At 44.2% G+C, this 15,692-nt stretch overlaps 4 protein-coding genes across 4 annotated transcripts; 2 read left to right on the forward strand and 2 right to left on the reverse strand.

Annotated features, from left to right (window-relative positions):
* The first annotated feature begins 688 nt into the window (after window positions 1-688).
* EAE98_009119 (uncharacterized protein) lies at window positions 689-4,339 on the forward strand. Its single transcript, XM_038956740.1, has 4 exons — window positions 689-954; window positions 1,028-1,099; window positions 1,242-3,478; window positions 3,539-4,339. The coding sequence occupies exons 3-4, from the start codon at window positions 1,257-1,259 to the stop codon at window positions 3,678-3,680; spliced, it is 2,364 nt and encodes a 787-aa protein (XP_038806806.1). The 5' UTR covers window positions 689-954; window positions 1,028-1,099; window positions 1,242-1,256; the 3' UTR covers window positions 3,681-4,339.
* A 1,055-nt stretch (window positions 4,340-5,394) lies between these two features.
* On the reverse strand, window positions 5,395-7,473 carry EAE98_009120 (uncharacterized protein; the record flags this gene model as incomplete). The annotated part of the gene is made up of 2 exons (XM_038956741.1): window positions 5,395-7,286; window positions 7,353-7,473. 2 exons carry the CDS (start codon window positions 7,471-7,473, stop codon window positions 5,395-5,397), a joined length of 2,013 nt encoding a protein of 670 aa, XP_038806807.1.
* Window positions 7,474-8,347: 874 nt separating this feature from the next.
* On the forward strand, window positions 8,348-10,548 carry EAE98_009121 (uncharacterized protein; the record flags this gene model as incomplete). The annotated part of the gene is made up of 2 exons (XM_038956742.1): window positions 8,348-8,510; window positions 8,564-10,548. 2 exons carry the CDS (start codon window positions 8,348-8,350, stop codon window positions 10,546-10,548), a joined length of 2,148 nt encoding a protein of 715 aa, XP_038806808.1.
* An 855-nt stretch (window positions 10,549-11,403) lies between these two features.
* Window positions 11,404-13,692, reverse strand: EAE98_009122 (uncharacterized protein; the record flags this gene model as incomplete). The annotated part of the gene is made up of 3 exons (XM_038956743.1): window positions 11,404-11,578; window positions 11,636-12,503; window positions 12,555-13,692. 3 exons carry the CDS (start codon window positions 13,690-13,692, stop codon window positions 11,404-11,406), a joined length of 2,181 nt encoding a protein of 726 aa, XP_038806809.1.
* Window positions 13,693-15,692: the final 2,000 nt, after the last annotated feature.

The following is a 15,692-nucleotide window of genomic DNA, read 5'->3' on the forward strand; positions in this document are numbered from 1 at the left end:
TGGAGAGTTGAGAGGAGGTTCAAAGGACTAAACGAAATCGATGGGATATTAGAAAGATTCGTTGTATTATTATAAGTTAGTAGTTCACCTTGCACATGGTTATCGTTTTACTTGTATATCTACATTCTCTTATGAGAGCAAGCCCTTGAAGACGTGTCCTCTCTGCGTTCGAATCTGTCAATCTTCTTGTGACTTGGAGAAGATGTCTACCGATCTACCTAGCCTAGTACCTACCTTCATACCTAGACACCATTCCGGTACGTTCTTGCTCCTTCATACTAGAACGAAGCGAGAAAGCCTCCACGGCAGTAGCCAAAGAGAGCGCCAAATTATATGTTTTTACTGAATGATGCTTTCTCCCTTAACAACTTGGAACACAAGATTAATCACTTCTATTGACCACCAATGTATAAATAATAAAACCTTTTCAGTATGGTAGGAACTAGTCGGCCGCTTGAGGAACCGGCAATTAATACTTATTAGTGTTCTGCAGATTAGATATCCATGGATTACATAATCATCTTGATCATTCACTTGATGAATCAGCTGTAGCGAATCACATGAGGGTTTCTTTCACTTACCCATCAGCAAGTGATCAAGCTAAGCCAAATAGAACTTAGCTAGTCTACGCACAGAAATTTCGAAAAAAGATTGAGTTTTATCTGTCGCGATTGTGAATTCAAGAAATCTCCTTCCCTTCCTCCTACAACCACCAAAAAAAATACAACCCACCGAAAAGATCTTACAATAGCGGTTTAAGTACGAATACTTCGTGCTTTTTTCGTTCTTCTTCGCCCTTTTCAAATTAGAAAATCCCTCTTCTTTTAGAGATACAAAAAAATTTGAAAATCAAACTACAGAAAACCCCAGAATTGCGATCGATACTCATTCTATCGACCACTTTTCGAAATACCTTCATCTTCCTTCCGAACTTAAAATCTCCAACCTCACAAAGTCAGTCATATCGTGCATCTGTCTTACGGCAGTGTGACATCAGTTTTTCGATTTAATACTTAGTTCTGTACAGAATTATTTTCACGAATTTCTACCCCTCCTCAAATCTCGACCCTCTCTTCGAACAACACATCTCGACATAAAGGTAACCATGCCACTTTTATACCTCTTTCTCTCTCTTTATGCCTTCTCTCATTATTCCCTTTGTCGGCTTATTATTATTAATTTCAATTCTATAAAAAAATGTCTTAATTTTTGTTCATATGGCTAATTTTTCGATTTTTCAGTAAAATTTAGTCAACATGTCTGCCGCAACTCAAAATGCTGCTGTCGACCAGCTCGCCTCTGACCTTAACAATGCTTCCTTGAATGGAGATGCAAATGGCGCCGCTACCCTCAACACCGATGTTTCCAACGTCAACTCTGAAGACCAAGACGCCGCAGGTCCTACCCCCACCAATGCCCCTCACCCACAAGCTTCGGCTTCCCTCTACGTCGGTGAACTTGACACATCCGTCACCGAAGCTATGCTTTTCGAACTCTTCTCCCAAATTGGCTCCGTTGCTTCCATTCGTGTTTGCCGTGATGCTATTTCTCGCCGATCCCTCGGATATGCCTACGTCAACTACAACACCACCGCCGATGGTGAGAAGGCTCTCGAAGAGCTCAACTACACTTTGATCAAGGGCCGCCCATGCAGAATCATGTGGTCCCAACGTGATCCAGCTCTCCGAAAGAACGGTCAAGGAAACGTTTTCATCAAGAATTTGGATGTTGCCATTGACAACAAGGCTCTCCACGATACATTTGCTGCTTTCGGAAACATTTTGAGTTGCAAGGTTGCCCAAGACGAGTCTGGAGCTTCCAAGGGTTATGGTTTCGTTCACTACGAGACAGATGAGGCAGCCGCTCAAGCCATCAAGCACGTCAATGGTATGCTTTTGAACGAGAAGAAGGTCTTCGTTGGCCATCACATTCCTAAGAAGGACCGTCAAAGCAAGTTTGAGGAGATGAAGGCGAACTTCACTAACATCTACGTCAAGAACATCCCAGTTGAAGCCACCGAGGAGGAGTTCCGTGAGTTGTTCGAGAAGTTCGGTGATGTTACCTCAGCTTCCCTTGCCCGCGATGCTGAATCCGGCAAGAGCCGTGGCTTTGGTTTCGTCAACTTCATCAACCATGAGCATGCCGCTACTGCTGTTGATGAGCTTAACGGCAAAGACTTCAAGGGTCAAGATCTCTACGTCGGCCGTGCACAGAAGAAGCATGAACGTGAGGAAGAGCTCCGCCGTTCATACGAAGCTGCTCGCATTGAGAAGGCTTCCAAATATCAAGGTGTCAACCTCTACGTCAAGAACTTAGATGATGACATTGATGATGAGAAGCTCCGAGAGTTGTTCCAATCATTCGGTTCCATTACCTCCGCTAAGGTCATGCGTGATACCCCTGCTGAGACCGCCGAAGCTGAGGAGAAGAAGGAGAAGGACGATGAGAAGAACAAAGAGAACAAGGACGTCAAGGAGACCAAGAAGGAGGGCGAGGCTGAAACTGAAGAGGCCTCTGCACCAAAGGCAAAGCGCTCTTTGGGTAAGAGCAAGGGATTCGGTTTCGTTTGCTTCAACAACCCAGATGAGGCTACCAAGGCCGTCTCTGATATGAACCAGCGCATGGTCAACAACAAGCCACTTTACGTCGCTCTTGCTCAGCGCAAGGATGTCCGTAAGAGTCAATTGGAAGCCAGCATTCAAGCTCGTAACCAAATCCGCATGCAGCAAGCCGCTGCTCAAGCTGGTATGCCTCAACAATACATGCAAGCTCCAATGTTCTTCCCTCCAGGGGCTCAACAACCAGGCTTCCTTCCCCAAGGTGGACGTGGTATGCAATTCCCACCCCAAGCTGGCATGCCAATCCCAGGTGCCCAAGGAGGCCGACCTGGTCAATTCCAAGCTGGTTTCCCACCACAACAAGCTGGTCGCGGTGCACCAGCTGGTCAACAAATGCCACCTAACATGTACGGTATGGGCCCAGGCCAATTCCCTGCTGGCGGTCAATATCCTCAACAAAACAACCCACAATTCTTAGCTGCCATGCAAGCTGCACAACTCACTGCCGGCCGTGGTGGACCAAATGCACGTGGGCCAATGCAAGGTATGCCACCAAACATGGCTATGCCTATGGGTCAACAAGGAATGCCACAATTCCAACAAGGTGCTAGACAAGGTGGTATGCCTGGTCGTGGTGCTCAAGCTGGACGTCCGGGCCAATTCGCTGGTGGCTTCCCTCCACAAGCTGGTCGTGGTATGCCACAACAGATCCCAGGAATGCAACAAATTCCTCAGATGGCTCAAGAGGGTGGTGTTCCAGCTACTATGTTGCAAGCCCAAGTTCAAGCCGTTGCTCCTCAGCAACAGAAGCAAATTCTTGGAGAGGCTTTGTTCCCTAAGATCCAAGTTTTGCAACCTGAATTGGCTGGCAAGATTACCGGAATGTTGTTGGAGATGGAGAACCAGGAGTTGATCAATCTGTAAGTAATAACCAAGGACCTTTCAGCCCTACAGCTATCGCCGTACTAACAATTTCATAGTATCGAAGATGATGCTTCTCTCCGCGCCAAGGTTGACGAGGCACTCACCGTCTACGATGAGTATGTTAAGAACAGAGGTGAAGGTGAAGGCGAGGCTGGTGAGACCAAGGAGGGTGACGAGAAGGCTGAAGAGAAGGCTTAATTGCCCACTCTCTTCTGCCATTAATGACTCTTTTTCTACACTTTACTTTGACGTCTTGTCCAACTCTTCTGCTACGGTACGGTTCCGGAAAAGTTATTTATGCTTTGGTGGCAATATTTCGGTCCTACTTTTTATCGCATTCTTCACACACGGAACGATATTTTTCTTATGGTCAATGAATATTTATCTTCTATTATTCATCTTATGGAAGGGCAAATATTTCAACCAATTACATGTACTCATAGATTACTCTTGTGCTCAACGACTCTTGCACTACTCGGCGGAGGTACAATTTTCTTTTTCTCATTGAAAATTGCCTACGCTTCTAACGATTAAATGTTATTGCAAGGTGTGGCTAGTTGGCAATGGAGGGGATAAACAACAAAACCTTAATTTCTTTCTGCTTTTTTATGACTATCTTCAGTCCATCCGCTCGATTTGAACTGATGGCGGCAACCTTCATGGGGTTCTTCACCTTTTCTTTTAATCATGAATGGATGACGAATATGAATTGAGGGGTATTGGCATGGCAATTCAGTTTTCTGGGTGGGCATGGATTGGGAATGTGACAGCGTGAACAGAATTAGATTAGGGTTCTATCATAGATAAGATAAGTGGTTAGGGGAGTAAAGAAGAAATCAAAAAACATTGCAAATTAATCATGAGCCTTTGAGTTACGTGGATATTGTGAGGATTATGAGCGCGTGTGCGATGCTGTTGTGATTCAACTTTGATTCAAATGAATGATACAGTGAGATATTCTAGTTTGATTTGGACAATGGAGTTCGATTATTAGACTACTAGCTAAAACCGAGTCGCTCTCGGCTGAATAATAGGGGAGGGAGGATACAAGCATTCGATATCCGATTCCGAGTGAGATACTTGAATGTTCGGAAATAATGTATAATTAATAACCAACTGTATGAAAATAGTATCTTTGGTTAAGTACCTAGTTATATACAATCGCCAAGTGCCGGGATTATTCAAAGCTTTAACCGGTCTGTTGATGCTATGAAAGAAGAAAGAAGTGTTTTGAAAAGTGTGAACATGTGATTTTTTAATTCATCGGGTGGCGATGGTTTGCGAATTGGAGATCAGCTTATTGGTTGACATTGCTCTTTAGGACTCGGGATTGAGAAATCGTGGGATGATGAGAATTTAATGGGTAGGTAGGTAGGCTTGGGGATTGAGGTGTTTACCTACACAGGTGGGAAGTCGTATGTATGGGTGAGAATGGAAAGGGGGAGAGTTGGGGGAAGGTGTATGATGTGAGGTTATTTTGTGGTGATGTGGGCGGCTGGGAGGGTGCGAGTCGGAGTGAAATCGTGGTGTGTTGTGTTGTGTTTGTTGTCGAGGAATATGTATGTCGATATATGTGATACAGTCGATCAATTGTAGAGTGTGCAGAGTATAAGTTGTTGAAAATCATTGTGTTTTTGTAAGAGAAGTGGTGATATTCATTTTTCTCAAAATCGGCAAGAAGGTAACTAGGTACCTAGCTATGCTAACTAGCTTTTAAATTCCTGGACTGGTGTTATTCCAATCTTACTATCTACACTTGAAAACAAGTTCCCATCATTTCCCATGCCATGGCGAGAAAAAACTCCTTGAAATAGATCGCCTAGGTTAGAGCGTCCCATCTTGCATATATCAATAGCCAAATATGCTCGCAATTCTGCACCGAGAGTCTCTTTAGCACCCATATTTCCTGCTACTAGCCTTTCTTGGACACGTTCCAACAGCACTGCCGATGGACCAACTCGAACTCGTAATCATTTGTGCATTCCTTCGCTTCCCCTATTTCGTCAACGAGATCGTGTAAGAATGAGAGATCACAATTTTCTAAAAAGTTCTCTTTAGCATATGCAATTGTCATTGCCAATGCAGCTTTAAGATCATCGTCATCGACATCGTTATACGTTGCAGAAAGAGTCTTCAGGTTGTGTACCCTAGGCACGCAATTGGAGTCTAGCACCTCAATGATGGGGCCGAACAACTTAATGATCCTTGGCTGGTGGTTTTTTTGCCGAAAGGTTTTCATTAGATCCTCGGGAACGCTGATTGAGAAACTAGGGTTGCACAAATATCTACCGAAAAAAGACGGATCATAGCTGATGCTCTGTGTAATTGTCACAGCGCAATGAAGAAGTGTTAGCTTCATGCGGGGTGACACGAAACCTTCAATGCATTCCCCACAAGTACACCCATACTTTAGTCTGAGAGCTTGGGTGTTTAGAGGAGAGCTGGGCAGATATCTGTATTTCAATAAAGACATACAAGCGACAGCTCCGAATGGAATACCGACGCGCTTGTCAAAGATATCGATTTCGTCCTGCAAGGCCTCCAGCGGAGTCAGCCCCTCGATATTTCGAGCCTGTGCCAATTCTTGCTCCGGATCAATATTCTTTATCAACCATTTCATAGCGTAGACTGCATATACACCTCCTGCATGGTGTAGCACATTGTTGTGGTGACTGTCAATCTCCTTCCATCCACTACCATTCTTGCTGTCAAAGCTCTTGAAAAAGGCTACTAGCTCAGCATCAGGCAGCGTTTTGATGGCGTGCTGTAGTGGGAATCTTGGCTTCAATTTTGCCAGCGACTTTCGTGCGGCTTCATCGAGAGAGTCCAATGATGAAGCGTCAAAGAGATCCTCAGATATCTCCAGTTCCTCGTCAATCCTCGGTGGATCATAATCAGCGTCGACGTTGATAGAATGAGCCTTGTGCTTTGGATCTACTGAAAAGCCAAAACAATCTGAAGAGCCAATGCGGCGGAAACCAAGAGAGCGATAAAATGCGATGGCGGAGTCGAGAGGTTGACGTTTTATGGCGCACTGGCGGCTAGACTTGCCAAAGGCTTCCTTATGATCAAGAGTCCAATCAGGTTTCGTAATTACATGGAGTCTCCGAAAAGGATGTGCCTGCGCCTGTGATTTTTGAATCAGCGCCTTGACCATAGCTCGACCCAGCCCCTTGCGACGAAACCCCTCGTCAGTGATTTCAATTTCTTCCAACAAAAACAACGGGCCAACGTCCATCTCAGCTCCCCATGCACCAGTACCTCGTTGTATAACGTGCTCCTTGAACTTGCGAAGGAGACAGCCGAATTTATTGAAAAGCTCGCCGGCTATCTCCTCCATCTTATAACTTGGTAATTCCATCATGCTCAAGAAATTGGATTTGATTCCTTGTCTATGAATATAACTACCAACAGCGCGGCCAACCCGATAACCTTTGTAGAAGCACTCAACACGAATGATATCCAGCCATTTAATGTCTTGTTCATCTTTGATGACGTAGATCGAAAGCATGCATTGCGCTGTCATGCCTTTCACAATGTATACTTTCGTTTCGAATTCCTTCTTGAATGAATAGTCGTCATCGTCATCGTCACCCTCATCACGAGACTCGTATTTGAATTTGTCATCCAAGTCGTAGTCATATTCACGATATTCATCGAAGTCGTCGTGGGTTTCTTCATCAAACTCTTCAAAGACCAACTCTGACACCAGCGAGGAAGTCAATGGTGAAGCAGAGTGCTCAGCTGTCAGGTCTATAATTGTTTTCTCGCTGTTAACAGGCGATACATCTTCTCCTGGGGAAACTATAAGACAAGCAAGTCAGTTAGAACTGCGGCGCAAAACACAATGATGATCAAATTGCAACATACAAATGTTCTCTGAACTATCAATCTTTGTTCTCTTGGATATGTTAGATGGCTTCAAATGCGAAGCAGGATTTTCACCGCCAGCCTTCCGCTTTCCATGAGCTTTTGTCGGAAAATCCGACATGATTGATGATAATGGGAGACGTGTTGTACTTTGTTGAAATTTGAATGCGATAAGTGTGAAAGAGTTCTTTTCAGAATTTTACAGTTGCAGGAAACTGTACCTTGAACATGAAACGCTAGTGTGTCAAGCACGACAGAAAGAGATTAAAGAACGCCGCTACAGTGAGTGAATATTCGACGAGACATGTATGAAATTCACTGTGTTGGGTAGACACAGTATAGATTCAACGCCAACCTTGGAAGTCCCGTGATTTTGGAGCAAACTTCTGCCACAGGTGTTTGCCATTGTACGGAACGCGACATGTATCATTGAAAGAACTTCGACAAAAAAGAATTAAAGGGGTGCAGTAAGTGCAACATACCCGCATTAATATGCCATACTCCGTACTCAAGCATGAGCTTCACTGCCACCGCTTCTGTACGTCTGCTGAGCGAAGGAGTCCCCAAGAGGTTTGAACATGTGTAACTTCATTGGGTGGTTCTCAACCAGAGTGATAAGTTTCCAATTTTCTGCTTCAGAAAAGATGATAATTCTCGGGCTTTATTGTTATAAAACGAGATCGGATTATGCCTCAGACTGGATAGATGCACGTGAATATGAATGTGCTTGAAAAGTACCTACTAGATAGTACTGAGAATCGGTCCGTAGGGCGCATCATTGCTTGCACGTGCTCAATATGGTTCTTGCCTATTATGGATAGGTACTGGTAGTGAAGCTTGAGACATCAACACTTCACCTTCAACTTTGAACTTTCAAATTCTCAACTTTCTTTTTTATCAACAACAACAGATTGTCACTTCATCTCAAGTGGTGTAGTGTATTCTCAGGATTCTATGATTTGAAAAAGAAGGGAAAATCCATATCTATATCCATTATGACCGAGTCATCGATTGCAGTTCCTCGAAAGCGCAAGCCTGATGCTGAAATCGATACGTCTACAGACCTATCAGCTATTGTTACCGGTATCGCAGTCACAAACACAGTGGCAAAGAAATCTAAGATAGAAGATGTAAATGTCTTAGTATCTGATGACTTGAGTGAGTTGGATTGTAAAGATTTAAACAGCTCTTAAATACTAAATTTCACGCAGTTGCCACAAATGGAAGCGAGGTCGATGTTGATCACAACTATCATCAGCCTACTGTTTCTGATGCCGAAGAATCAAATGTTGGAACGTCTGAAGAACTCTCAGAGGATGGGTTTGATGTCGAGAATGGTAGACTTGAAGATGAATACTCGTATGAAAATGAAGATGAAGATTCGGAGGTTCGTGAGTATGAAGTTGAGGAGCACGAAATTACTATCCAGAAGGATGGTACGGATCAAGTAGTCAAATTAAGACTCTTTGTGACGAAAGATGAAGAGTTTGCAGATTGGCTTCACATGATTCATGTTCACTGCACTGTCGATGGCAGACGAATTGGCCATGCCTTCGGTCAATATATCTGCCGGGAAAAAATTAGAGAACACTTCTGGAGCGAGATGGAAGCCCCAAGCAGAGAGTTGTCTTTGGTTGCATTCGAGCTTTTCGACCGTTATGGATACCTCAATAATCACCTCAAAAATCATTGTGTGCAAAAGGGTACAGGTGCATGGGGAAGCGAGTTGGATTTCGGCTCACTATTTATAATGGAGCATATTGAGGTGACTGAAAGAGAATACAGACGAAAGGGATTGGGACGAGCCATGGTTGGTGACCTCGTCAAGAAGGCAGAAGGACTACACAAGCCATCCCCTTCTAGCACACCGGAAGACACCATTTTTGAGGAAATGTTCTGGTTTGGACGAAATAAGGAAAGAGAGCGTCGTGCAAAAATCCACACAATTTTGATGCCTGGTTGTCTTCGCCATGACGTCGAACCTCAGTGTGAAGGTAAATCTGAAGTCGAACGGCGTGAGATCAACTCTCGAGCTTTCGATTCCGCTAAATCATTTCATCGTTCCCTTGGCTTTCGAAGAATTGGCGCTTCGAGCTGTTTTGGTCTATCATCCGACCCCAACCATAAGTCTCGTTTACTCGCAATCCAGGATGATTTCGATCCACCAAAGCCACCATCAACACCTGCAGAAGAACGGGAGGCGATAACAATCACAATGCCTGGTGAAGAAGAGAGCTTTCATACATCTGCTTACAGAAAGGAACTGGAAGCAAAGAGACTAAAGAAATTGAAGGAGAGACTGACACCCTTGAACTTCGCGGCTGTTTCTCTTCCTGATATTGAGCTCGTAGAATTCTACAAGACATTCCGTGTCAAAGATGAAAAGGAGTGGAAGCAAGTTGATAGTCTCAACAATACCTTGCTACACATCACGGCATGCCAGTTCAAACCCCAAAGCGCACAGTGGCTAATGGATAATGTGAACGAAAAGCAGTCCTTGACATCGGCTCGTAATATCGACGGATATACCCCTCTCGAAGCATTACAGCATAAACTCAACATCATCAGAACACGACGCGAACGTGGAATGATGACCGTTGTCATCTCAGACAGCTTTGCTGGCTTCACATCCGACGCTACCAACTGCCAGTTTGTACTACTGACCGGATCGATGCCGACGAATCTATCGGATGCTCATCTCTTACTACAGCTTAAATGTGGATGCACCTGTGGAGAGTGCATCGGAGGCTTTCTATCGCCGCGCATGAAGCTGGCACTTCTTTTCCAAGCCGAAACGCATTATGACATTCTGAATGATTCGATCCACATGAGTCTCGGAGATGACGGCGTCGATTGGTTGTGGCTGCAAGATTCCCTTGTCGAACACGTTCATCCGAATCTCCAGCAAAACTTCAAGACAAACAAAGCACTCCGTCAAGGTTTCGCTAATATGTTCAATTATATTGCGACATGCTTGAAAGCCAACAAGCCACCCACGAGAAAAAATGTTCTGAAAGTATGGGAAGAAACGAGAGAATGGCCACCCGTAACCAGCAATTATCTCCAATGGGGCAACACCCTTGAGAACAAGGTCGAAGCAGTATTAGAAAAGGTGTTCGAATATGCACACGCCCAGAATGAGATCTTTGGCGATGGAGAGTTATGGATTGCATGGAGGAAGAGATTGAGCCATTGAAAATATGCAGGAATGACTACGAATATGGGTTTGTGGCTAAATCTTGTGGCTTGCCAGAACGTAACACGAATCCATCAGGGAGATTGGAGAGTATGTTCCAGAGAATGTTTTCGGGTATGCAGTGATTCAAGTTGTGCTAGATAGGTTTGTACATGTTGCTAGATGGGTTCGTGCTGTATTGATGGATGGTTGATTGATTGTGTATGGCTAGGTACTACTCTATGTGCTGAAATTTCAATGTTGCGATTTGTGCTTAGCTGGCTAGCTTCTACAAGAAAGAATTAAAATCTCTCAAAAGAATCATATACCTAGACATTATTGCTCTTGAATATTCAGATTTTACTACAAATTCATGGGCCGACTACCCATCCACCTTGAAAGTGTGAATAAATTCGAATTTGACACAATGAGTAAGAGCTAATTCATCTTTTCCGAATAAGAATCTGGGAAGCGATCTTTTGTATGTATAATTAATTGTGCCACTTAATAAGCTACTAACTATCTCATTCCGATTTCCATGCCGTGTTACGCATTCCTCATTCACGAGGAAGAAAAGGTTCGCTAAAGAGTGGTGTGTTGAATACTTAGTATTCTGTCGCAAGTCCCTTGTCACAAATTCCCAAGCTATATTTGCAATCGCCACTCGATGTCCCATATCTTCAATTCCATCCCGATTCCATAAACGCCGAGCTCTCCTAACAAAATTTCGAGAGTTAATGCCGCATTGGCAGGTACAGCAGAAGTGCATGTATGTGCACCGCATCACTCCAGCAGTCAAAACAGAGAAAAAGCAAAAAGAGAGCAAACTCAGCCAAACGCCACCTGCCTTGAATAAAAATCACATCGTCTACTTGATCAGTCAATCTTCGCACTGGCCAAAGATTTGACTAGTGGATTGGTAAGATTGTTTGCGAGACGTATGTGAGGAGTGCGCTTCTGCTTGTTATGTTTTCGTAAACGTTTTCGAGCAACCATGACGGGGACTGATGATTTTGTAACCAAATAATTAGAGAATGATCCCAAAATGACACTGCCCATCATTAGCTTTCGATTTTCTTGAAGATTGTGGATAGAATTAGAAACATACCCCTTCAAAGCACTTCTCCCACGGCTCCCCAATATAACTAGGGTTGGGTTGACGTAGTCAATCACTTCGGTGATCAAGTGCTTAGGATTTTTACAATGAAGAACTTCGATATTGACTTGTACTTGTAGCTTCGTCTTCCTTAGAAGATCTGATACTCTATCCGTGATATCTTCTACGGCTCGGAATCGATCCTGTTCGGCTTTGCTTCTCGAGTCTCTCCCCATTGGACTGGCCGCTCTACTGCCCGGATCTAATCTGAAGCTTTGATTTAGTTGACCCGGTCCTAGACTAGGCGTCAGTAAGGGGGTATTGGTGCGAGATGCTCTAGCAGATCTTTGAGCCGAAGCAATAGCAGATATTTGCTGCTTGATCTGGGCATCATCACCGCTGTTATCAGGAGTTATAATTCCAAGCTCTTCATCAACACAGTAGATAGCAAGCATTGTGTCGCCATCCCTCAATACTGTCCCAATAGTCCATTCCAAAGCATGTGCTGCCTCATCACTGAGATCCGTTGCGACAAGATACTTCCTGGTACGGCGTTGGTTCTCGCGGGCTTCTTGTTGAACTTTCTTGAAATCTCCACGGTGTATTGTACGTACGCAGCGTGATGTCGTTGGCGTAGATCTTATTGCAGTCATGGTCAGTGAAAGACTTTGAGCCTTTTTAACGTCGCCGCGATCTGCTTCAGTATCTGAGTCATGGGGACTAGGTTCACCAGAGCCGTCCGGATCGAAGCTCGTATGCGGATGTACCACAGGCTTATTTGGTTTGTGCCCAGCAGGTCCCGTCAAGGTGATTTCTGGGTCAAGAAGTGATTTGACTTTGTACTTCTCATTCAAAGCTTCCTTGGCCACGACATCTTGTCCTATGGAAAATGTGAGTTTCTGACACCGTATTGAGGGTATGTTATACGTACGTTCTGCCTCAGCAGCAGCCATTTGACTTAACGGCGTTCGTGGACCTTTCGCTTGCCCCATTCCCAAAGTTGTGCTTTCTCGCTCGGAATCGTCTCCATCTACACTTCTCGCCTTCTTTCTGCGCCCTCTGGGACCTTCATCGTCCGATTCATCTGTACTATCAACGACGCTTTCCTCGCCCTCCATTGGCACATAGTCTTTCTTCAGTCGAGGTCCATTAATATCGAAATATTCATTAGCTGGCCGATTTTGCCTGCTCTTTTGACTTAACATGGATAATTCACCGTTCGATCGCGCAAGATTGGCATCCGACAATCGTTGATAAGCACTATTGACATCTATAACTTTACCGTTGTCCAAAACGGCATATTTCGAAGGATCTGTGGGAACTGGGGAGCTAGAACGTGGGGAAAACCGATTGTGAGGCGACTTTGATTTCGCCGCAATCCCACTAGCACTTCCAATTGAATTGTGTCTTTCCCGATCACGCCCACCTCCAAAGCCGCTAAGATCTACGCCTGATCTCACTACCTCTGCCATTGAATTCGTAATCCTCTTTCCTGCTTGTGTGTTGCGTTTTGGGACTGAAGGACCGCCCGGGTTGCTTGGTAGATAGCCAGAGAATTGATATTCGTTAGGGTCGACCCTGGTGATTGCTCTAGGTCCAAATTCGATGGTGGATTTTGCTGCTGCGTCTGACGAACTCCTCGATTGTCTGCCATTTTTGGCATGCGTCTTGTGATTTATCGCTGTTGGGGAAGTCTGCGCACTTCTAGAACCAGATGCTGTGGGCGCAGTAGAAGAAACATCAAGCATACTTCGTACCGCAGGCGCCGTTGTCAACGGGGTTTTAACATCAAGCATACTTCGAAATGGGGCAGTGGTTCCTGTACTTGTGCCACCAATAGATGAATGTCGAGGTTTTGCTGGAGCGCTATCAATATCTAACATACTGCGGACAGGAGACCTGGCCATATTCGCAAATGGCGATAAACTTCTCCCGCCACCCGCTCGATGCCCCGAGCCGGTGGAGCTCACCGAGCCTCTGGGTCTAGCATTGGTCGAATGCAACAATGCGAGCACCTCCTGTCTCTCCTGCTCTGCTGCCGATTCCTGTGACATGTTTTTGTTCGCCATATTTAATGATTCTCGTGGGTTTGATTGGATTTGCGATTCTGCAGATGCTCCCGAAGCGGCAGATAATAAAACTTGTTGTATTGTTGTTATTCTTCGAGGGTTCCGTCGGCGATGCAATGAGGCTAACTAGGTACTCGGTAGGAATTGCAAGATTTGAATAAGGCAGGAGCAACGAATGCTCATGGATATGAGGCTAGCCGTTTAGAAACTTTCTTGATGACCAAGGAAGTTTTTGATACTGCATTGTGGTTGTTGGAATGATCTTTGGGTTCGCACTCAGGACATTGCTTTAGCCCCGGTCGTTGGTACGTGTGATGTGAAGGATAGTATAGAAATGTTCTGCAGTGATGGGAAGAGAGTTAGAAAGTGATGAATGCATCAACTGATCTATTGAAAAGTAGTGTTCCTTGAGAGAAGATAATCTTGCAGATTGAAAGATGTTGTGTATTATGTATTGTATTGGATTGGGTTGGATTGGATTGGATTGGAATGGATTGGATTGGATTCTGTGTAGGGGTTGAAGTTGAGTTGAAGGTGGAGAATGGATGTTGTGTTATTTTTATTCTTGGTACATGGTATGATATGATATGGGATGGGATGGGATGGTATGATATTGTATGTATGGTATTTGGGAATGGGGGTGTGTGAGTGGATGGTATGGTAAGGGTGTGTGAGTGTGTGAGTGTGTGAGTGTATGGCTTGTATGGCTTGTATGGGATTATGGATTGTTGGAGCCTTTTCGCATTAAAAGTTCTAGATGTTCAATAAAAGAGGGACGGAAAACTAGTATGAATGTGAAAAGAACGGTACGGAGTAGGTACGGAATATGTACTGTACCTATGTAATAAAACTAACAAAGAAAAGAATTGACACGTGCACCCGCCTATCAAGTGAAGAATGAATGGTCTTTTTTTTCCTTTTCCTTTTCTTTTCTTTCTTTTCTTCTCTTTTGTTTCTGTGTGAAGTGAAGGAGGCTAACGTGGACGTAGGTAGGTAGTGAATGAAAAGATAGTACCCGTTCGTAGATGGGAACCTGGATGAAAAATGTATATGGATGGATGTTCCAGATTTTGCAGGATCTTCCCAATTCTGAGTCTTCAATTCTGAGTCTTCAATTGAGAAAAAGGGGGCGAATACGAATTGAATTGATTGTCTTTGAATTTCTAAAGGGAGATCGAAAAATGAATCAAAATAAGAAATTTTGCATCAACTATTGGATCTTACCAAAATCAAAGAATACAATAATATATATATTTCGCACGGGAAGCTATACCCTATCCTTCTCTAGCTGCAGACCAGTAAAGGCGGGGGAGGATGATCTTACCAAGCGGCCCAAACCGTAGCGGGCGGAAATCAGAAATGGATGGGATGGGATGGGATGGTAGGGAGGGAGGGAGGTAAATAAATAGATGGTAAATACAATCATTTACTTTATTAACCTTTTACATCAATTCTTCCTCCAAATTGAACCATCAACCATCAAAGATCGATGATGATATGATAATATGATGATAGATGATAAATAATGATATAATAGATGATACCACCACATACTACTACATACTACATACCACATACCACATACCACATACTACATACTACATACTACATACCACCACATACCACCAAACACCCAATTCCCCTTCACGAAAACGCCAAGCCCCTTTGTTCCCTTACAAATCCGATAGATTTCCATCAAGAGTTACACCAATTCCAGCTTCCCATCTCTTCATTGCTCGCTTTTCTATCCTCGTGCTATCCCCATCAGATGCTGATGTTAGTCACAATCCCCTCAATTCTTCACCATCCCCCATCCCAGCCCGAATCCTCACACAGCATGATACAAAGGGGACCGCCACAACCAAGGCGCAGCAGTATCTTGGCCATGGATGTTAATGAACCTCCTCTTGGCTCCACTCACTGCCTCACCTCTCCCCTCAAGCTTTTCCGTACCCTTTCCTCAAGACTTGTCAAGCACGACAAGAAAGTCTTATCTCTCG

This window comes from Botrytis deweyae (genome assembly GCF_014898535.1).
Source record: "Botrytis deweyae strain B1 chromosome Unknown BDEW_026, whole genome shotgun sequence".
In the NCBI taxonomy this organism is placed as follows: domain Eukaryota; kingdom Fungi; phylum Ascomycota; class Leotiomycetes; order Helotiales; family Sclerotiniaceae; genus Botrytis; species Botrytis deweyae.